Raw genomic sequence first — 22,982 nt, forward strand, 5'->3', positions numbered from 1 at the left:
CTGGACTGTATCCAAACTGATGACAGCACCACCAGGGATGGGACAGAATTGAATAAATAAGACAGTATTTTAATCTTAGCGGGACCACATGCGGGGGGAATCTTTGTCTGTTAGTAGGTAAAAGATAGACCTGTATTGAAGTATCTGATCTGTATGTATACGCTCTTGTATTCTGCAATGTCATTCACTAAAGCTTGTTATAATTTTAAGTGAACGAGTTTTATTCAACTGATCTTCCAGTAAACGAACACTTTTCAGGGTGTAGTGACCATAGAATTGGAGTCAGATTAAGTCTGGCCTTTTTAGGGCCAGACCGGTCATCGGTCACATTTTTAGCATAAATTCTTACACCGTCATGTTGAATGTAAACAAAAAGCTGCTCGCCGTCGCTGCGCTATCATCGTCTCGCTTAAGGCCCGCCTCAACGGTTGTGATTGGTGTAAAGCCCGCCTCTGCGGTTGTGATTGGTGCCTCGATTTTGGGGACATTGCAAATGGGTTTGAATGGGCTCTTCGCCAGACTGACTTACAGAGCAAATCTCAAATTTGCCAGAAGTTCGTCAGGGTTTACCCAGGCTAAGTTTCCAGTGAAGTGCAGGGAAACACTGAACAAGTATTCAGATCTTTCACAGCAGTAAAAGCAGGGACGTCATTAGGCCTATTTTAGGGGTGGTGAAGCTACCCTAAAATTTTCCTAAGCCCCCCTAAATAATAAGAAGAACAACAATAATAATTATATATTTATTTTATTTATTTTTTACAGAGCACTCTGTATCTAACTAGGGTGAATCAATATTCCTTCACCATTCATCTGTGTGTGTCGTTGTGTAGTGTGTATGCTTTAATTATATTTTACAACTGTCAGCTGGTCGAAATTAGAGGCTCAAAGAGCGCCCACTTGCACGGTAACGGTATGTGGACGATCGAGGTAGAGAGTTAGTTATAAAGAGAGCCAAGCGGCATTAAAACAAAGCAGAGAATCAAAGATTCTGCAACTGTATCAAGCATCTCATTATCACTAACCGTATCCCCATTCATATTTAGACGCAGCAAATGGTATCCAGCTACAAAATAGCCGAAAAGTCAGAAGTACAAAGAGTAGTTGTGCCATCAAAATGATCTTTGTTCTGAACTCGCTACTGCATGCTCACACACACACACACACACACACACACACTTGATGAGTTGATGGGTGTCACTTATGAAGCAACTTCCTGATCACACACACCTCGGCTGCTCAGTCTGAGTTTATCTGCTGGCTTCCTCCTCCACCGCTCATATCTTAATCACATCACACATGAAAATAACATGTTCTCTGTCTTTAGTTCTTTAGAGGAATAATAACAGGTGTAGAAAAGGGACGCTTTTGGATGTTTAAACTGAGCTGGTCTTTTGAGTATGTTGCCATTTACACCATTACAGTAAGATGGACATTTGGTCTCGTAAACTGCACCTTGCTACGTGGACTGTGATGAGCTTCCTCTGTGTGTTTTCTCATGGTGAGTTGCCCATACCATAAGACAACACTTCATAACAAAAGCCTTATATTTAATGTAGCTACTTATTCAAATGTTGAATCTTCAGGGCGGTTTTCCGTTTCCCAGATATGTTTTGTGGTCGATCTGGATTCGTTTAAAGGAAGGAACTTAGATTAAGCTTCCAAACATGCCGAGTTTACTGTAACTTCAAATATTTTGTTGTATGTCAGTGTTATTTGAGCGAGGTCCAGTGGTGAAGATAATTTACTTCAGTAAAAATAACAATGCCACACTCTAAACATATGTGTTGGTTCCCAAACTTCAGGACTTCTGTCACCTTAAAACAATACAATATGTACAGACATGCGACCCCTTGTCGGTTTAATGTGGTATGTGTCAACCAAGTGATTTTCTCTTCTATGTTACGACCCCACCTCTGCAGTGCAGGGGAGGTTCCTCCTACAGAAAAGAGGAGGGTCGTTAGTGATTGGAGCCACCTGGGCTCAGCGTATTTAAGCTGTTGCTAACCACTCTGTTTTCTCTCTCTGCTCCTCCAGGTATGATATGGTTGTGTTTGTTCCTTTATAGTTTTAATTAGTTTCCACTCAGTCATTTACACCTATACAGAGTCACTCATCCATGCACTTTACATACACCTTACATTATGACATTATCAATCCTCATTCCTTTTACTTTGTTTAAAGTTAATAGTTTTGATTTATAATAAAATATCTTTTTGATTGGCCTATACTTGTTGTTGTCCCCTCATTTCTTTGCCACAGGCCATGAGCCGGTTTGTGACAAGTGGGGGCTCGTCTTTAAGTTAAAGTTCATTACACTTTAGTCTTGCTTTAGTATTTTAATTTATTGATTTGTTTATTTGTAGTTTGGCTTATTTGATTGTTTTGTAGTTAATTTGGGTTAGTAGTTTTGTTAGTTTAGCTCAGATTGCCAAACGTTTGTTTGAGGGGATGCTTTGGTATGGCCAATATTATTGGAGAGAGCCTTGAGTTCCTCTTATTCAGTTAGCTTTATAGCTAAATTTGGTTAGCAATTCACTCTGTTCTGGGTTTATGTGGGAGTCCTCTCCTGTTGAGGCTAATCAGGCTCGTGGTGTTTTTGTTTTATTTATTTTATTACATTTATATATATATAGACACTCAAAGCGCATTTGGGGGGGGGGGTGGGGACTGCTCTCTAACACCACTAATGTGTAGCACCCACCTGGGTGATGCATGGCAGCCTTACGACACCAGACGCCAGAACACTCACCACACATCAGCTAGTTAGGGAGGGGAACATATTTTTAGATAGATTTTGATCTTAAGTGTTGTGACTGTCCTCTTCGACACAGAAACCTTCTGATGGCATTAATGCATGAGTCTGTAGTTAAAGAACAGGCTACCTCTAGATGTACTGCTCGGCTGGTCATGCAGGTAAAGATAACACTGTATCTCTTCATCGTGCTCCTTCCCCTTCTTACCTCAAAAGGACCGAAGTAGTCAAGGCCAACATTGGAGAACGGTGGTAAGTCTGTGACCAGTCTTTCACTTGGCAGGTCAGCCATCTTCTGTTCGCCAGCTTTACCTCTGTGCTTCCTGCAAGTCACACATTGAGAGAGAACCTTTCTTGCAGCAGAGTTACCATTTGTTATCCAGTATGTTTTTCGTACCTGAGATAGCATGTGGTTCCTTCCCCCATGTCCAGTTCGAACATGGAAATGGCGCAGGACAAGGGTGGCTACGTGGTGATTTTTGGCCAAGATGGCAGGGTGTTTTCTTTCCTCAGGCATTGCTGTTCTTCTGAGGTGCCCACCCACTCTGAGAATTCTATTGTCCAGCACTGGATCCAATCTGTATACGCTACTGCCCTTTTTCACATTGGAAGCACCCTCTTGCAGCATGGCGACTTCCTCAGGGAAACTTTGTCTCTGTACATAGGAGAGAATAGCCTTTTCTGCCATCATCAGATCATCAACCGTTATTGTGTCTTTTATGTTGTCTTTGATATACCCTTTTCTGATTCTGGTTACCCTTGGAGTCTGCTTACAGCCTTTGTTTGAGTCATTTCCTTTCTGCACAAGGACTTTTTTTAATGCCTCTTTAATTTTTAGGATCCATGCAACAGCTAGCCTCAACTTCAGCCAGTCTGAAAAGTGATTGAGCAACTTGTCTGTGGGCCTTTCCTCACATGTCTGCATGATTGCATTCACTGTTGCAGATTTCCTCACCTCTGGGTCATCATCACAGAGTTCTACTTTGTCCACCGATACATTCGGCCAGTCCTCTTCTGATGACCAAAGGAACTCTGGTCCAGCGATCCATCTTGGGTTCCTCATGAACCTCTCTGCGCTCACACCCCTAGAGCAGTCATCAACAGGGTTTTTCTTTGTGTCAATATATCTCCACTGAAAGTCTTGTGTTGCCTAGATGTCCTATTTGCCACATAGGTATGAAACCGAGTGTGGTCATTTGAGATGTACTTTAAGACAGATGTGCTGTCAGACCAAAACACTGACCTGTCTGTAGGTGGCAGCAATTCTTCTTTTAACATTTTATCCACCTTAACTGACAAGGCTGCAGCTGCTAACTCCAGCCTTGGGATGGTCTGTCGTTTTAATGGAACTACTCTTGCCTTGCCAATCAAGAATGCTACATCGACCTTTCCTTCTGCATTTGTCATTCTGAGATAGAAGACTGTTCCATAGCCCAGCTCACTGGCATCAGAGAAGTGGTGAATCTGGTAATGCATTGACTCACCAAAATCCTTTTGTCTTAAAGCAGTGTGGAACTACAAAGTCTGAGTTGTGAGAGACTGCCAGTCCATCTGATCACTGGTCTGAAAGTGAGTTGGGAATAGCCATGTCCCATCCAAGGTCCTGTCGGCACAATTCCTGCAACAACAGTTTAGCTGGCAAGGTAAATGGACACAGAAAGCCTAATAGATCATATGTAGAGCGTACCATTGACAGGATGCCCCTCCTGGTAAGTGCACCCTCACTGATCGTGATGTTGAACTTGAAAGAGTCACTTTGGACACACCATTGAAGTCCTAAGGCTCGTTCCATAGGCAATTGATCATTGCTCAAGTCCAAGTATTTTATCTCTTTAGCTCTGTCTTCTTGTGGAACAGAACCAAGGACAGCTCTACTGTTGCTTATCCACTTTGACAAATTGAAGCCTCCTCTATGACAGACTTCAGAGAGGTTTGAGATTAGTTCCATTGCTTCTAGTTCTGTGGGCATTGATTTCAAACAATCCTCTACGTAGAAGTGCTCCATGACTGTTCGTTACCTCAGGAGCGAAGTTGCTTGCATTGTCCTGTGCAGTCTTTCTGAGAGCAAAGACTGCTATGCTTGGTGAAGAGACAGCACCAAACAAATGAACGGTCATACGATATTACACTGGAGCATCATTCACATTTCCTTGTGGCCACCATAAGAAGCACAGGAAGTCTGTGTCACTTTCAGTTACCTTGACTTGGTGGAACATGGCCTGTATATCCGCCATCAGCGCCACTGGTTCTTCTCGGAAACGTGTCAGCACTCCAAACAGCGTGTTTGTCAAATTCGGGCCTTGGAGTAGTTCAGCGTTAAGGGATGTCCCCTGAAAGGTTGCCCCACAGTCAAACATCACTCTAATGGTCTTCTTTTTTGGGTGATACACCCCTTGATGAGGGATATACCAAACTTTTCCATCAGTCCTGTCCAGTTGGGCAGAGGGAACCACTTCAGCGTAGCCCTTGTGAATGACATCAATGAGGAACTCTGTATACTCTCTTTGGTTGTTTGGCTCTCTTTTGAACTTCCTTTTCAGATTCAGCAAGCGCTGTTTTGCAACAACGCGGTTGTTGGGCATTGTGACATTATCTGCTTTGAAAGGTAAGTTAATGCAGTAGTGACCTTTTTTCACCTTTACAGATTCATTAACAATGTCCAGGAATTTCTTGTCGTCCACTGACATTTCACTCTTTTCTTCATAGGCTCTCTCATTGAAGTCTGTTGTATTGACTCACCAGAAGTTCTTGCAGGTTGACCAAGGAGATCCTATTTGCCGTCATTGTGGCCATTTCCACACCTTTGCTGCTAACTCCCAATGGACAGTTGATTACCCAACCCAACAATGTTCTTACAGCATAAGGTCCATCTTCTTCTGAGTTGAGTACGTGCCAAGGTTCCATAACATTTGCTGCATTCATTCCTATGAGCAAGTCAATGTCAGAGTCTATCTGAGGTAACTGGACCTCACTAAAGTAAGGCCATTGCTTTAAATCTTCTTGTGTTGGGATGTTCTCTTTTGTTACAGGGATATATTTCTGTGTGTAGACATCAGGTAAAGGAAAGGTGTTCTTTGGGGACAGTCTGCTAGTAGTGAGGGGGCAAGTTTTCAGTCTAGCCCTTCATTAACTTTTGAACAGCAGAGGGAGTTGTTGCGACTGCAGTTAGAAATGGCGCGATTGCAAAATGTCAATAGACCAGAAGGAGTACCACAATTTGATGTTTCACAGAGTCTTCGTTTGTTGTCTAAATTTGATGAGTCAGATCCAGATACATACTTTACTTTATTTGAGCGTAGTGCGGGAGCTATAGCTTGGTCAGATTTGGACATGACTATGTTGTTGCAATGTGCACTTACAGGAAAAGCACTTGCGGCTTTTTTCAGCACTGAGTGTAGCTGATAGTAAAGTTTTTGCTAAAGTTAAATCAGCAGTCCTGAAGGTCTACGAGCTTGTGCCGGAGGCATATCGTCAACGCTTTCGTTGTAGGGAAAGGCAAGATTCACAAACCTATTCTGAGTTTGTTCAAGATTTGACTTCTGCATTTAATCGTTGGTGCACTGCTTCTGAAGTTAGTACTTTTGAGGGTCTGTCTAACTTGATTGTGTTAGAACAGTTCAAAGATTCTGTGTCTGACCAGGTTGCTACATACATTAATGAACGTAACGTTAAGTCTCCAAGTGATAGAGCCGTTCTTGCAGATGAGTACAGGTTAACACATAAAAGCCATTTTGAGTCAAACAGTGACATGTACTATAAAGATAACTTTACTCCTGGGACTAGTAGGTCATCTTTTTCTGGAGCTTTGTTTCAAAGGCCTCAGCAGAAGTTTGGTTCTGGGGGACCTACAGCACTGGTTAAGGTTAATACCTGTCCCTACTGTTTAGTTGAAGGACATTGGAAGGAAGATTGTCCAACGTTGTCTACTTCAATTGAAAAAGTTAGGTCAAGCTAAACCTGCTGTGATGGCAGTTCCTGTTACAGCCTCTGACCACCAGGGTGAGTTTTCTCAGCAAATAGTTGAGTTTGGTTCGGAGTCTTCCAAAGGTGATTTTTCAGCCTTTATTTCAGATGGTGTAGTGTCTTTGGTAGATGGCAACCACAATGTCCCAATTAAGATCTTAAGAGACACTGGAGCTTTAGATTATTTTCTTTTGGAATCTGTTTTGCCGTTCTCCAAGGAGTCTGATACTGGCAGTTGTGTTGTGATACGTGGCATGGGATTAGTTCCATTCTTTTCTCCTTTACATGACATTACCCTTAAATGTGGTCTGGTAGAGGGTGATGTAGCTGTTGGGGTTAGACCCCAGTTGCCAGTAGAGGGAGTGCACACAGGTAGTAAGGTGTGGGCAGATGGCAAAATTAACATCTTTAAGAAGCAAGTTTCAGTACTCCCTGCGAAGGTATCTCCAGATTGCAACTGTGTCTTCTGAGGTATTTCCAGGTTGGGCTGTTACCCGCTCTGCCTCACGCAAGGAGGATGCGGGGAAAATGTTTGTTGGTGGTCTCAGCTGAGAAACGAGCAAGAAGGATCTTAAAGATTACTTCACTAAATTTGGCGAGGTGACTGATTGCACCATAAAGATGGACCAGCAGACAGGCCGGTCAAGGGGCTTCGGCTTCATTTTCTTTAAAAATGCAGCCAGTGCGGAAAAGGTTCTGGAACAGAAGGAGCACAGGCTAGATGGCAGAGTGATCGACCCAAAGAACGCCATGGCCATGAAGAAGGATCCAGTCAAGAAAATCTTTGTGGGAGGCCTTAACCCGGACACCTCAAAGGAAGTCATTCAGGAGTACTTTGGATCCTTTGGAGAGGTTGGGACCATTGAGCAGCCAAGATCCAAGGACAGAAAAGAGGAGGGGATTTGTGTTCATCACATATAAAAAAAGGGACTCCTGTCAAGAAGGTTATAGAGACGAAATACCACAATGTCGGTGGAAGGAAGTGTGAAATCAAAATAGCCCAGCCCAAAGAGGTCTACCGGCAGCAGCAGTATGGTGGCCATGGATACGGAGGATGCAGCAGGGGCCGTGGAGGCCAGGGCCAGAACTGGAATCAAGATTACAACTACTGGAATCAACCTGGATGCAACCAGAACTATGGCCACGGGGCAACTGCTAAGAACCGGGATTGAGTTGTTTTTTCCTCTCTTTTTGGGGAACATTTTGAATAGGGTAGGCAAAATTTTGGGGCTGAGAGTGGGACCCTCATTTTAAGGGGGGGATGTTACGACCCCACCTCTGCAGTGCAGGGGAGGTTCCTCCTACGAAAAGAGGAGGGTCGTTAGTGATTGGAGCCACCTGGGCTCAGCGTATTTAAGCTGTTGCTAACCACTCTGTTTTTGTCTCTCTGCTCCTCAAGGTATGATTTGGTTTTGTTTGTTCCTTTATAGTTTTACTTAAGCCTGGTTCAGACGGCAGGATAATTAAGCCGATTTCAGCCCTGATTCACCCCTCCCGACAATCCTAAAGATGCTCCGATTATCGTAAAATAATCTGATCAGATATTCCTGCCGTGTGTGGTGTGTTAAGACTGCTCTCGTCTGCTCGTAAGGACGTCGGGACCGCTCCGATCTCAAATCGGGGATATTCAACATGTTGGATTTATTTGGCCCGATTTCTCCTCGTGTGTGGTGTCCCCCGGGGAAAAACGAGCATGCAGCCTTTGTAAAATGAATAAAGTTGATGGGCATAACTACATCCACAACTGCAGTCCACCAGAGTACATGGAAACGAATATATGAACGTTTATTTCAACGGTAATTAATCTGTGTAATACGTAACGACATTTCTATGAGGAAAAAAACTAATCCCCTCCATATCATGATGTAGCAGTATAGTCCATGCTCGCGTTGTCTTCTTTGACCATCGCCTTTTCTTTTGATAATGTTTTTTTTTTTTCGGTTAAAAACAAACTACAAACTATCGCCACTGCATCCTCTTCGTCCGCAATGATTGTTTACTCTGAAGTCACGTTTGATTTCGAGGGATTTTGCGACATTTCCCGTCTGACCTGGGAATGCTCGGGAGTCAAATCGGTTCGTGTGTGATGTGTTGATTTTGCCGTGTGCTGCGCACCACACACTGTACGACCAAAATTGTTAGACCTGTGATTTTTCATCACCGTGTGTGGGGTCTCACAGGATTGGAAAATCGGCCGACAATTTTAAAATCGTCCCGTGTGAAGCAGGCTTAAGTTTCCACTCAGTCATTTACACCTATACAGATTCACTCATCCATGCACTTTACACTTTACATACACCTTACATTATGACATTCTCACACCTCATTCCTTTTTCTTTGTTTAAAGTTAATAGTTTTGATTTAAAATAAAATATCTTTTTGATTGGCCTATACTTGTTGTTGGTGTCCCCTCATTTCTTTGCCACAGGCCATGAGCCGGTTTGTGACATCTAGGATTGGTACATTTAAAGTAAGTATTAGAGCATGGCTGGTTTAACTCAGTGGGTAGAGCAGGCGCTCAAATACTGAGAGGTTTATGCCTCAATGCAGAGGTCAGGGTTCAAATCCAACCTGTGACAATTTCCTGCATGTCTTCCCCTTCTCTCTCACCTAGCTGTCCTGTCAAAAATTAAAGGTGGAAAATCTCAAAAAATCTTTAAAGTAAATATTAGAGGCTTAAAAAATTAAAACTATCCGGTGTGTATATATACACTACCGGTCAAAAGTTTTAGAACACCCCAATTTTTTTTTTTTTTTTATTGAAATGTTCAAGTCCAATGAATAGCTTGAAATGGTACAAAAGGTAAGTGGTGAACTGCCTGAGGTTAAAAAAAAAAAGTAAGGTTACCCAAAACTGAAAAATAATGTACATTTCAGTATTTTACCAAAAGGCCTTTTTCAGGGAACAAGAAATGGGTGTTCCAACAATACTTTTATACAAACAGAGGGGGTTGTAATTAATCCAGACAAGTTGGAACACCTGTCGGAATTGGTAGCACCAACTTTCAAAGCTTGATCAACCTCCATTGCTGCAGAACAGCTTTACGTTGTTAACCCTGTTACCGTACCCTCGGGAGCATTATTTGAACAGTATTGTACTGCAGAAAGTAGTGTGTTGCCATAAAAATGGTGGGAAAAAGGCAATTAACAATGGAAGAGAGACAGACCATCATAACACTTAATGTTGGTCTTTCCTACAGAGAGATTGCGAAGAAAGTCAAGGGGTCAGTGAGTACAGTATTCTTCACCATCAAAAGGCACTTAAACTGAGGAAAACTCTGACAGGAAGAGGTCTGGCAGACCCAAAGCCACAACAGAATCAGAAGACAAGTTTCTATGAGTCAACAGCTTGCATGATAGGTGGCTCACAGGACAACAGCTTCAAGCACAGCTTAATAGTGGTCGTAATAAGCAAGTCTCAGTTTCAACTGTAAAGAGAAGACTTGGAGCTGCAGGTTTGAAAGGTAGACATTGAACTGCATGAATTTCAATAAAAATCTGGAAAAATTGGGGTGTTCTAAAACTTTTGACCGGTAGTGTATATATGTAATAAAACCCATTTAAAAGTTTTATTCCCGACCACTAGGTTGAGAACCACTGAAATAATTCACATTTAAGATGTAATTCAGAGGGATATTCCACTAAATTATTTAACTTGCAAATTGGTCCTATATATTAAAATAAAGACTCCTGGATGATGCACTTATATTTATGTGGTAAATTTTAGTGTTCATTAATCCAAAACAAACAAGTTGAGTGATGGTTTTGTTGTACTGCCTTGTTTTCTGTGTGTTTGTGTGTCAGAGGTGACGGTGAGGGACTCTGACCTGAAGCTGTGTGAGAAGGACGAGCGAGTGTGTGTCACTGACCTCAGAGACTGTGCCCCTCGACCTCCTGCATCTATACAGAGTGACTGAACACACACACACACACACACACACACACACACACACACACACACACACAGCAATTTCCTGATCACACAGACCTCAGACTAAATGAGTGTCCTTTGAACTGTGTTCCTCAAGCATTATATTTAAAAATCCAAATTTTAAATGGTTCTAACACTGAAGGACCTCTTCTTCTTCACAGAATGGGAAAGCAAAGAAAAATTGAGTTGATGTTATTACAAGTACTACAACGCTGGAAATTTTCCTAAACAACTGGCTATTTAAGTCAGCAGCATTACCTAACTCATTAGCAGTCTCATTACTAGCCAAGTACAAAAAAGCATTTACACTGAAGAAAAATATAAACAGTTTTGTTGTCAAATAAAAAAAATCTAGGACTGTTTCAATTCAGATGAAAGGCTTATTTGTCTTTAATCTTGTGCACAAATGTGTTCAAATCTGTGTTAGTGAGAACCTTTGCCAGGATAATCCATCAGGTGTCGCAAATCAAGATTGTGTCATTTCAAGATTGCTGATTAAACAGCATGATTATTACACAGGTGTGCTGGTCACAACAAAAGGCCACTATAAAATATGCAGTTTTATCTCTCAACACAATGCCACAGATGGCCCAAGTTTTGAGGGAGTATGCCATCGGTGTGCTGACTCCAGGAATGTCCACTAGAGGTGTTGCCTGTGAATTGAATTTTCCTTTCACTGCCATAAGCTCTCTGTTGTTTTCCTGCAGAGACACTGAACATGTCCTGTTGCTACCAGATATCACACAGATCCATGACATGTGAGTGGAGTCAGGAGTCAAACAGCTTCACTGAGTCTGACGTCTCTCTCATCTTCAGCAGGTAAACACTGACCAAAGGGAGACAGCTTACTAATGCAATTACAGTTTTTTTTCCATTGCTAAACGACAGTGGGCACAACTGGAGTCAAAACACTATGCACAGTCCTCACTGAGATAACACACACTGTCAGTCAGAAGACACAGAGTAAAAACACTAGCATCAAACACCAGTACAGAAATTACAAACTTTCTCATCTTTACAGTTTGAACAATTTGAGTGACTTGACACTACTCAATAGTTTATTTAAGGAAAATATATACGTAAGGTAAAAAAGAAGGAATGAAAATCAGCAGTTTTATTCAATATAGTATTTTGTCTCTGGTAATTTATGGGAAAAAAACTAAAAGCTACATACGTAACAGTAACAAAAAATAGTGTGACTAATCCTGCCTCTCTCCAGCATCATGTGGCAAGTTTTCTTCATCACATTAGATGTCTGCTTAATCTCTATATACAAATGAGTGTGGTGTTTCCATTGCTTTCACCTCCATTACTTTCTAAAAAACAGTAAGAACGCAGTTTTACTATTGTAAAGATATAGTGTTTTTCACTTTTTTTTTATAGCTGAGTACATAACCTCCCGTTTCTCTCAAACGGTACAGTGTATAATTGTTTCCTTCTTATTCTTATATTCCTTCTAACTAGTCTAAAACATGACACCTGCTTAGGCTTTCAGCTGAAATTCCAATCAACAGTGTTTGATAGGCACCAGACTGAAATCTATTCTGTTTTGAATGTGTGGTTCACAGTTTTGACAGCAGTGTGTTAGCATTTGAACAAAGTGCTGTAAATCTACAGTGTTGTGCACGTTGTGGTTAAAGTCATGGGATAAGTGTGTAGAGTTTTGAAAGCTGTGTTCAAGCAATGAAAAACGAACTAGAGTTTGGTCCACATGAACTGCTGCTGTGTGTGGCTTCAGTTGTGCCCACTGTCGTTTAGCAATCGAAAAAAACTTAGAAAAAAAAAACTTTTAGAGGTTATACTCCTCTCCAGCAATTGTCTCTGTAGCTACTATAGCTTACTCCAGTCTTAAGAGCTGGTAAAGTGCATTTAGTAAAGTGTTGGAATAAGGTGTAAAGATTAAGCAACAGATGTGTAACGTTAAAAAACAAATCCCTCAGGCCATAATGTTTGTTTCTCTTTCTCTTTTTTCTTCAGCGGAGATACAATCATATCCTGTCAGGGAATCTTCAACCCTGCAGCTGTCCTCAACATAACAGCTAGGATCAAAAACTACATGATGGGGAGGGAGGTCTGGTCCCAGCCTCATACTGTATTTCTTTATGATGCAGGTGAGTGGCCCAGATCGCTGATCACTCCACTACCCAGTACTGACTGTCATACCATCTAACTGTCTATATTTTACACTATAAGAATTTGCAGATTTGAGAACTGACAGACTGCCTGCTAGAAAATTGTGAAATTATGATCAAGCCGTTAAATACTCCCTGTGTCCGTTTCTCATCTCCTCTCCTTGTTTCCTTGTCTCCTCTCATTAGTCAAACCCTCTCAGCCTGTATTAACTGTCCTTGGCTCCACTGAGGACTCTATTGTTGTGTCTTGGAGAAGCAACGTTGGTGACGGCAGTTGTCGGCTTCGCTACAGAGACAACAACACTAACACATGGACCCAGGTTAGTATCATACAAACACTCTTGTTACACTGTTGGATAACATTTAATACCTGGAGTCTTGCCTTAACTACTGTATAACCACAAGAAAATAGTTATTCAACACAATTTCACCCACAATTTCATATTTCTTGTGCCATTTGTTTGAGACATGCTCTACAAAAAAAACCTTTAACCCTAAAATATAACATATAAACATATAAATATTAAACACACATAAATATATACTGATTTGACTACAGCAAAGACAATATTGGCAGTATTGACGGCAAAATAGGCTACAGAATATTTTGTACTGTATTGATAGGTGCAATTTTTGATAATCGATAATTATTATTTTTTTAAATTATATTTATATCTGCATTTTTGTCAAAACCTAGAGACTTTCAAACATCAACATGTCATTTATTAATATGTATTTGTGTCAAAATGACATATAAACATATTTTCCTATTCTATTTTGCCTGGAAACCCTTCCAACACACTTGCTAGGACATAGCTGATAACTCTGAATTTTGTTGACAGGTTTTTATGTGACATTTGCAAAATGGCTCAAAATACCCTTGAGCAAATCCACTGAATACCACATAAAGTCAATTTCTCTCTTGCACTCTTTGCTGTCTGTTTTTTTTTGTTTCTAGGCTCCAGATTACGTCCCTGCACATCAAGATCAGACACTGACCTACACGATCAGAGACCTCCTGACGTTTACGGTCTACAGAGCTGCTGTGGCCTGCAGAGAGGACTCCGGCATCTGGAGCGACTGGAGTTCTGACGTCAGCACGAGGACGCTGGATAGGGGTAACACTTTACATTCAAACTGGAATTAAATTATATGTTGGGGACTGAATTCACAGGAAAGAAATGCGCTGAGAAACTGAGACGAAGACTTCATGGATTCATATTTAAATACTTACTCAGGATACCTGATTAAACCAGTATTTTTGAAGAGCTGTGGTTAACTAAGGCTTTTTCTTTGCTAGTGCCCTCCAGGCCTCCAGAGGTGTGTTACAGAGTGGAGACAACAGACTCTGGTGGATCTTTTCTCCTTCATCTCATGTGGAAGGTACTTGGAAATACTTTTTATTATCGTATAAAACTATTTTTTTTAAATCCTGATTAGTACAACTGCATGCTCCTCCGTGCAGAAATAGCTAATCTTTGAAAGGTGATTGAGCTGTTAGTGTTATTTTTGCTCCAATAAGCAGCATTACCGGTTCATGAAAAGAAAGATAACAAATTTAAGAAGGAATTAAGAATGCATGACAAAAATTACTTCAATTTCTACTTGGGACCTAAATGTCTTTGTTGATGTTGACAAACACAAAACTCAAACTAACCAAAACTAATTTAATTTTGTGTCAAAAGACAGAAACTATATCAAAATCAGGTTTCAGTGTTTCCAAACAAATGTGGTATACAATGCATTTTGGAAACGTCTTGTCTGTCTGCAGGACCTTGACCTCCGTGATGCCGGAGGTCGTATCCTTGGATACCAGGTGAGCTACAAGCCAGTGAAGAAGCAGCAGCTCCAGGACAGAATAATTCAAAATGTCACAGATGTGACGGCGCTCCTGGTGGTGGAAGAGGGGAACTGCAGTGTCACAGTTACTGCCTTCAATACTGCCGGCTGTGGACCTGCTGCACATCTCCGCATTGACACACAAACACAGAACAGTGAGTGGCACGCTGGTGTTAAGGAAAAACTCAGGAGTAGCACAACTAATTTCACATATGTGAAGAAGGTTCAGTAGATTACTTATACAGGAGCATTTAATGCACACTCAATTGAGGAGACAATAAAGCTTAACCACAACGCAGCGTGATCCAAACACTCTGAAGTTCCTGTCTTCCTGAAGGTGTATTTAAACTCATGCTGGTGGCGTTACATTTAGCTTGAACGTTTAAGTAAACAAAGATATTATGTTAAAGCCTAGTTCAGCCTATCTATCTCTCTAGGAAGTATGCAAAAGTTTGGCTGGCCCACTGACCTCCAAAAGGAGACATTCCGTTACCATGCAGCTGTCTAAGTAGACTCCTTGAATCTGTAGAGAGACAAACACAATAATACATAACCAGGTTTGGTTAATAGAAACTGGCCCAATATCCTCGTCCCCTGACCTGAATGAAGGGCCCGATGTTGTCTATGCTTTCCTGTGGTCTCATCATAACACAACATGGTGTTTCTGAAAATTCCACCACAACTGGCTATTGCATGGAAATACTGAAATAGACAGAACTATGTTTTATCTATTAAATTGCCAATCATGACTATAAGAATTCAACTGCAAGCATTAAGCAATCAACCGACAATATCAGATGTAAAGCTTGCAATCTCCACTTATGTAATATCCTGTGTGTGTGTGTGTGTGTGTGTGTGTGTGTGTGTGTGTGTGTGTGTGTGTGTGTGTGTGTGTGTGTGTATTTTCTATCAGAGAAGGAAGCAACAGAGCAGTGTCATGATGTTCAGATAACACTGACTGCAACACAACTTTTCTCCATTCAAATGTTTATTTTAATTATGAAATGTTTGCTTGTTTCATGTGTTATAACTTGTAGTGTAGCTATTTAAAAGAATGAATCTTAGACTGTGCAGGGTGCAAGACAGTGTGAGATGTCACTTAACTCTCGGCTGTGTGGTAATGGCTTAAATCTTAAAAAAAGTGTTTTGCTTCATATTGAGATGATTGAGTTAATTTATGGATCTCTGTGAAGAACCTGTCCAGGATAAAACCCACTCCTTGCTCAGTGTCAGCTGGGGCAGATTCCCCTGTTGTCACTCTGCAAAATGATAAACAGATTAACATAAGGGATGGATGCAGTGTGGTTCGTTCATTTGCGTGTAGGCATTTACAAGATAAGTCACATTGTGTTAGTATGTTGGTGTTCATGCTGATCATGGTGATAAAAATGCATGATGATAATCTTGTTCTCGTTAATCACAATCCTGTGGTTGTATTCTGTAGCTCTCCCGTCAGTCAGAAGCTTATGGGTGTCCAGTTCTTTCCCGGCTATGAAGGGCCTACTGGTCCAATGGGAGAGCCCCACAGCCTCGCCCTCTGTGCCGCCTGTCAGTCACTTTGCTGTTCAGGGGCGCACGGAGACCCGTCCATCCACCAGCCGCTGGACCAAAGTGGGCTACAACACCACCTCCACTGTCATACGAGGTACAACTGTGTTGGAATATCAAACTGTGCAGAGGAGATACTTGTCATTCTGTATGTTTCGGTTGTGCATGTTTTAATCAAAACGGGCATCAGTTTGTGTGATGGTGTCACAAATTCAGCAGGAACATGCACTGTTGACAATTGATTTTTCTTTGGCAGGTCAGTACATATCTCTATATATCTGGAGACTTATGGTTTTGTGCTTTGCAAACAGGTTAAAAGGAAAGTAGAAGTTTAAAAAGCTTAAACAGTCAGAAAGGCTTTTATTTAAAATAAAAAAAAATTAATAAAAGCCTGTCCCCAATAGAGCCTGGTTTACACTTTAGTTGAGGTGAATAGATATTAAGAACATATACGTCATATTATATTCCCAGCATGTACAGTGTGTACCTACGGTGTATGTGGTATGTTTACAGATGTTGACCCTGATGAGTCCTACCTGATCAGTGTGTTCCCCATCTACCCCCATCAGCAGTGTGGATCTCCTCAGTTGCTTCCTGCCAGTCTGCAGCAAGGAGGTAAATATGCATCCAGCCTTTCAAACAAAGCACTAAATAATAACTTAATCCAGTTAAACCTGCGACTTCAACCCTCAGCTAAGACATTATCATCCCAGTTGGCATTATTACTTTTACATCAACACCTTACTGGATGGATAAAATGGATTAAGGCTTGCCTAAGATTAAACTAAAGATAGTTCCTATGGCAAAAGGGTCACAGCATGGATGGATTACAAAACAGCCTACTGGGCACAGGCTGACTTACAAAATGTCACTGAAAAAAACACAAAACTATCACAAAGAGACGCTAAATGACGTGGACATAGACAATTAAATTAGGAGAGACTTCGTTTGCAGATATGCAAAGATATTTATTGTACAACTGTATGATATTGAATGTACAAAGTCTTTTGGAGATTAGACTCCATCGAATTAATAATATTCTTAAAGGGGTAGGGAATGGGAACATAACCCCCCGATGGAGTCTAGACACTGGTGGCGGTGTAGAAGAGACCAGAGACTGGACCGGAGAGGCAACGGAGCGCACAGCCGGGAGAAACACGATGACCGGAGGCGGCAGGGGAGGTGGAGGGTCGAGCGCTTTGCCTGAAACGGCAGCTGACAGCACAAGGAGAGAACAGATTTAAAGCAGAGTTGTAAGGCTGTGATTGGCCCTTGAATTTCGTGGCCTAGTCTGATTGGTTTAACTTCTAAACAGCTGATTAGATTTAAGAATGAGTAGAGATTGGGTTAATGACGTCTTCCTGAAAGAATTTGCACTGAGCTTCATAACCACTTCAAAAGACACAAATTGACTACAAAGAGACACACAATTACTACAGAGATAAAAACCACAAAGAGATGCTAAATGACTGAAAATGTGCACAAATCTACAGAGGCAACTCATTTTTTTCATTATCGATAAATCTGTTGATTATTTTCTAAATTATTCGATTAGTTGTTTGGTCTATAAATTTTAGAAAATTGTGAAAAATCAGTGTTTCCCAAAGCCCAAAATGATGTCTTCAAATGTCTTGTTTTGTCCACAACTCAAAGCTATTGTATATGAATATTTTTATTTAACATTACTTAAACCGATTAATAGATTATCAAAATAGTTAGCTATCGAGATAACCTTCACATAGACATTTACAGGAAGATTTTGTGTGTGTTTTCTCAGCACTGATGGAGCCGGTCCAACTGAAGGTGGGGGTTGTGACCAAAACCACAGTGACAGTGGTGTGGGTGTGGCAAAGGAAGGCTGGACCAATCAGAGTGAACAGATACAGAGTCATGCTCACAAAAGCATCGGAGAGCAAAAGTAGGTTAACAGAGTTTTCTCACTGCTGTTACAAAGTTCAAAGTGAATCTGTTGATGCATTAGTGACATTTTTTGTTTTTACAATCTGTCGAAGTACAAAGAATGTTCACTCTTCTCCAGCACTGTCTTTGTGGCCGGACCAATGGCAGCTCACCTTCAACAACCTGATATCCAACACTGAGTATTCTCTTCTCCTAATGGCTGATGATGTTTCCAGAAACATCATCCCTGTGAGGACAGACTTTGGTGAGTTGAACTGGTTTTCTAAAAGCAGAATGTGATTTAATGATCCCAGTGTGGAAAACATTTTAACTGTTATTGAGATGTAATCACCTCTCTATAAACAGGAATGAGAAAGGGGCGATGATTTGTTTTTTGGTGGCTCTTGGGTGTGATTTTCTAACTTTGTGGTAGTTTTTTCTTTCATCATGCTTACAAGAAATATTTAATTTGACATCTAAATTTGAATACTGGAAAACTGTAATATTATATCTTACATTATGAATTAAAATAGAACAATCACTAATATTCTTTGTATCTTGTATAATCAGCCTAAATAACATATAACATTAAATAACATCTAAATAAAATCAAAATAAATGGATTCTACAAGGTCCCAGTGTTTCCCATCACTAATACTGTGTTATTGTCAGTGTGACTGCAGGTAGAGGAATAAATGCACTTACACTAGGGCTGTGCTCGATTGAAGAAATTCTTAGTCGACTAACACTCATTCAATTGTATCGACTATTCGATTAGTTGATTTAATCGTATCTGTAAATCTGAGTTTCTCCGCAAAGAGTCATGCAAAAGCACCCCTTTAATTCTTCTGTTTACCCGAGATGTGCTCGCACGTTTCTTGGAAATAAGTCATTCAGCATGAAAAAAGCATAAAACATGACTAATCGACTAAAGAAATCTAAGTTGACTAAGACCAAAACGACCGATTAGTCGACTAATCGACTAAGAGGGAGCAGCCCTAATTTACACACAATAATCCTTTGATTCTGAGCGAACTAGGAATGTTTATTTTCAGATGAGATGCCAGCGGTGGCTACAGCGACTCCTCTGCTGCTGCTGGCTGTCACTGTGCTCATCATCTCCATCCTGTCCAGGACTGTGTGAGTCAACACACACTCATGGTCACATCTGAAGGCTCAAGCACCTACACTGTTCTGTTGCTGCTGACTGGTTGAATACATTATTTTACCACATTTTGTGAACTAACTTAGCATCACTGTCAAAAGAAAGTTATGGAAGGTAGAAATATGTCAATGCCGAAAGTATGTTGAAAAGCAAATCAGACATACTGTACCTTACGTCATGTTAAAATTCATAAATAATACAATTACTCACAGAACAGTGTGAAAAGCAATGCACTCTTTTTGAAAAAAAAAGTGAATAAGTCTTTATTGATACGGCTAATGCATAGCAAAGAGTCATACCAACAATACCATTACTGTGCAGGTACAAGTCGTACTTCTTCCCGCCCATCTCCAGCCCCCGGGCCAGTACGACAGGCCAGTGGCTGATGGACCCAAACCACCAGGTGAGTTTCATTTTCTTTAGTGCTGTCAGTTAAATGCGTTATAAACGGAGTTAACGCAAACCCATTTTAACGGCGTCAATTCTTTTATTGCGAGATTAACGTTCTTTTTGGCCTAGCAAACTTTGTCGTTTTTTCACATGCTGTTGCAACAACTAGTAACGTTAGACGTACTGTATAAGCAAAGTGTTAGTGTTACATCTCAGTTAGTTTAGGTACTTGGAGGAATTGTGCAATAATGACAGATTTACACATTTTTCTTTTGTTTACAGTAAATAAATAAGAAACAATTACAAATTTTAAAGTCAAGTTTATAAAGTAACTTTCTTTGCATTCATTTGATTCCCAATCAAGATACACTGGTAAGAATTGCTTTCCATTGTTAATATGTACTTAAAAACAGTTATGAAATGCAAAATAATAGAATTTTATTCATGTTATAAAACATGCGATTAATCGCGATTAACTATAGAAATTTGTCGATTAATTTTAAACAATTTAAAAAATGTATCGTTTGACAGCCCTACTTTTCTTTAAACTTGGGTGTTATTAATGTTTTGGCTCGTGTATTCCCAGGTCATCAAGTGCTCGGCTATACTCAGCTTTAGAGACAAATCCAACTTGGTCACAGAAACAATCCTGTTTATTCTGTTGCTTAATCTCATATTCAGTTTTAAAGAAAAAAAATCTGCATCTTTTCACTCTGCAGTTTCATTCCTTTCAGGAATTTTCTGGACGTTAGTCTCAGTATCTTGAAACAAGACAGACAAGTGTGATTGAAGAAACCTCTCAAAACAAGTAGATTTTACATTGGAAACATTTAAATAATCTCATCTGATTGGCAGTTTATGCAGCAATAAACTTTGAGTCATTTTAAAATTATCCAGTCAATAGGAATTTCCATTTATTCGTTTTAACATGGTTTGAGTCAGTCATTGTTAGTATTATTTGTTATCATGATGGTTCCCCTCTGATTAATATTGATGTCAGATTATGGGATCCATCTCTGAAATCTGACAATATTTGACTCTTTATTAAATTTAGGGGGGACTGTTTACAACTCTTCATTGATGCTTAATGATGTTCCATTCACATAGTAAACCCCTCAAAGATTACTGTTTTTAAGGCTTTAAACTTTTCTTTATATCCATTGACTCTTTCCTGATTAAAATCCAATCTATTATTACCCACAACAGAAAACTGCAGTGATAAACCTCCTGGATATTGAGGATTTCCAGGTGACAGACGTACTCGGAGAGAAGAGTCTCATCACGGTCTGTCCAAACTCCCAGCCCTCCTCAGAAGAGGACCTACATGAAGACACCTCTCTGCTGTTGATCAGCCACCTCATCATCAAACCGTCAGCCCTAGAACTGGACCCAGAGTATATTTCTGATGCTCCAATGATCACGGAGCACCCACTGGTTTCTCTCCAGTCCTACCATGCTGACACAGTGAGCTGCCAACATCCTGACACAGTTTTGCCATCTGAGGAGAGCAGTGAGGCCGACGCTGCTGTGCTGCATCAGACACGTGAAACCAACAGCTGCTTTCCTCAGAAAGAGGAAGAGAGTGACTTTTCTGAGAGGTTACATCAGAAGGAGAAGGAAACTGCACTGAAATGTCATTTTCCTGAATTCATGCCAAACAGTCACTGTGCTTATCAGATAACCTGTGAAGCAGAGTATGTTTCTTCCTTTCTGGGGAAAACGGATGTGTAAACAATGAGTGGACACTGGTCTTATCTGATCTGTGAGACTGATTATGGACAGCGTACTTCAGTGCAACATTCCGGGTTAAACACAGGTGGAAAAGTAAGAGTAAAAGGTTACAGACATGCTGGCGATTCCTGGCTGTAATCTCTATTACACAGCAGACAACCTACTGTATCCTTAACCACTGGAGGGGCAAAGCACATTGCTTTGGCTGGTGGGTGGCACCTGAATTAAAAGTGTATTCTCTTATTTGTGGCCATTTTAGGAACTCTCAGATGCAGGCTTAGCAGGCATTCAGAATGAAACCAGACCTGCACAGTGGTTTTTATTTTATCTTTTGTCACAAGGTAAACAGTAGAATTAAGCCATTCCCATAACAAAGTAAAAGGAATATGTGCTTCTATGTATTTGGCCACAGCACCATCTTGCTGAATGACACAAACAGTTTATCTTTCTTTCTGGACGATCTGCTGTGTTTAGCTGGGGCCTTTGGTGTTGGCACCCCAATGGCTTCATTCAAATGAATCAAGGGGCTGCATGGCTAAAACTCTGAACACAGCTTTAACTCTACACTGTCAAGGTGTGTTCAGACTCAGTACAAAGTGAACTTTGTCTACCTTTATTTGCATGAATTTGTGTTTTAGAGTTGCCACTGAGCTCTGACCCACTGTTGCGTTCTGTGTGGTGTATAAAAAAGTGGGTCACATTCAGATATTTCATTCAAATAGGTTTACTTCAGATCATTTGCCTGGCAATAGACAAAACCTTTTGGGCCATGCAGCATTTATCGGTGTGTACAAATGCAGGTATATGTACACTTATTACGGAGGCCAGGTAAGTGGTAACATCATGGTAACATTGACACATGCACAACAGTACCATGTTATACAAAATATTGCCACAGACAATGGGAAGTTATCATAAGCAATTTAATATGTCTGGATATTGTGAACAAACTGTCAGCTGGTTTGTTAATTACCTTACAGACAGAACTCGGTGTGTGCAGGCGGAGGGCAGCACTTCTCGCTATCTCAGGATAACAAAACGCGTGCCTCAGGGGTCAGTATGGGGGCCACTGCTATTCATCCTCTATATCAATAACATTGATCATAACGTGTCTAAAGTAATATTTAATTTTTATGCTGATGACACTGTACTGTATTGCTCAGCACCCACCGCAGACCAGGCTCTCACCCAGTTACAACTTGCTTTAAACACTCTTCAACAGAATTTTAATGATTTAAAACTTGTTTTAAATGCTGAAAAAACAAAAGTCATGCTTTTTCAAATTCAAAATCCAAATCAAATCTGCCTCCAATCCTCACTTCCCAGGGTAAGAAGATCAAATGTGTTGCTAAGTACAGATAGCAAAAAGATTAAAACTTAAACCAGGGTTATAGAATCAAATCCTGCCTTTTGTTCTGATCTAGAAAGAGGCTGGTTGCTGCCACTTTTATGTCTATACTTGAATATGGTGATGTTTTATACATGCATGCTTTGTCTCAAAGTTGACATGCACTGGACACTGTATACCATGAACCTCTGAGGTTCATCACTGGTTTTAAAGCCCTCACTCACCATTGTGAACTGTATGAATGTGTTGGAAGGCGTTCTCTATCAACACAAAGACTTCAACAC

The 22,982-nt window shown here is 40.6% G+C and overlaps 1 protein-coding gene across 1 annotated transcript; it reads left to right on the forward strand.

Annotated features, from left to right (window-relative positions):
- Nucleotides 1-1,423: 1,423 nt before the first annotated feature.
- LOC114555836 (interleukin-6 receptor subunit beta) lies at nt 1,424-22,256 on the forward strand. The gene is made up of 15 exons (XM_028578562.1): nt 1,424-1,498; nt 10,520-10,624; nt 11,354-11,465; nt 12,624-12,757; nt 12,965-13,098; nt 13,737-13,896; nt 14,079-14,161; nt 14,550-14,772; nt 16,062-16,262; nt 16,679-16,780; nt 17,943-18,083; nt 18,204-18,329; nt 19,120-19,204; nt 19,551-19,632; nt 20,826-22,256. Exons 1-15 carry the CDS (start codon nt 1,426-1,428, stop codon nt 21,348-21,350), a joined length of 2,286 nt encoding a protein of 761 aa, XP_028434363.1. The 5' UTR covers nt 1,424-1,425; the 3' UTR covers nt 21,351-22,256.
- The last annotated feature ends 726 nt before the right edge of the window (nt 22,257-22,982 follow it).

Source organism: Perca flavescens, chromosome 5 (genome assembly GCF_004354835.1).
Source record: "Perca flavescens isolate YP-PL-M2 chromosome 5, PFLA_1.0, whole genome shotgun sequence".
Classification (NCBI taxonomy): domain Eukaryota; kingdom Metazoa; phylum Chordata; class Actinopteri; order Perciformes; family Percidae; genus Perca; species Perca flavescens.

Excerpts from the sequence above, each read along its gene's own strand:
- LOC114555836 (XM_028578562.1), top strand. The coding sequence starts at position 1,426 with ATGGACATTTGGTCTCGTAAACTGCACCTTGCTACGTGGACTGTGATG. Across the intron at positions 11,466-12,623 it reads GTCTCTCTCATCTTCAGCAG|CGGAGATACAATCATATCCT; the intron begins GTAAACACTGAC and ends TTTTTTCTTCAG. Across the intron at positions 13,099-13,736 it reads ACACTAACACATGGACCCAG|GCTCCAGATTACGTCCCTGC; the intron begins GTTAGTATCATA and ends TTTTGTTTCTAG.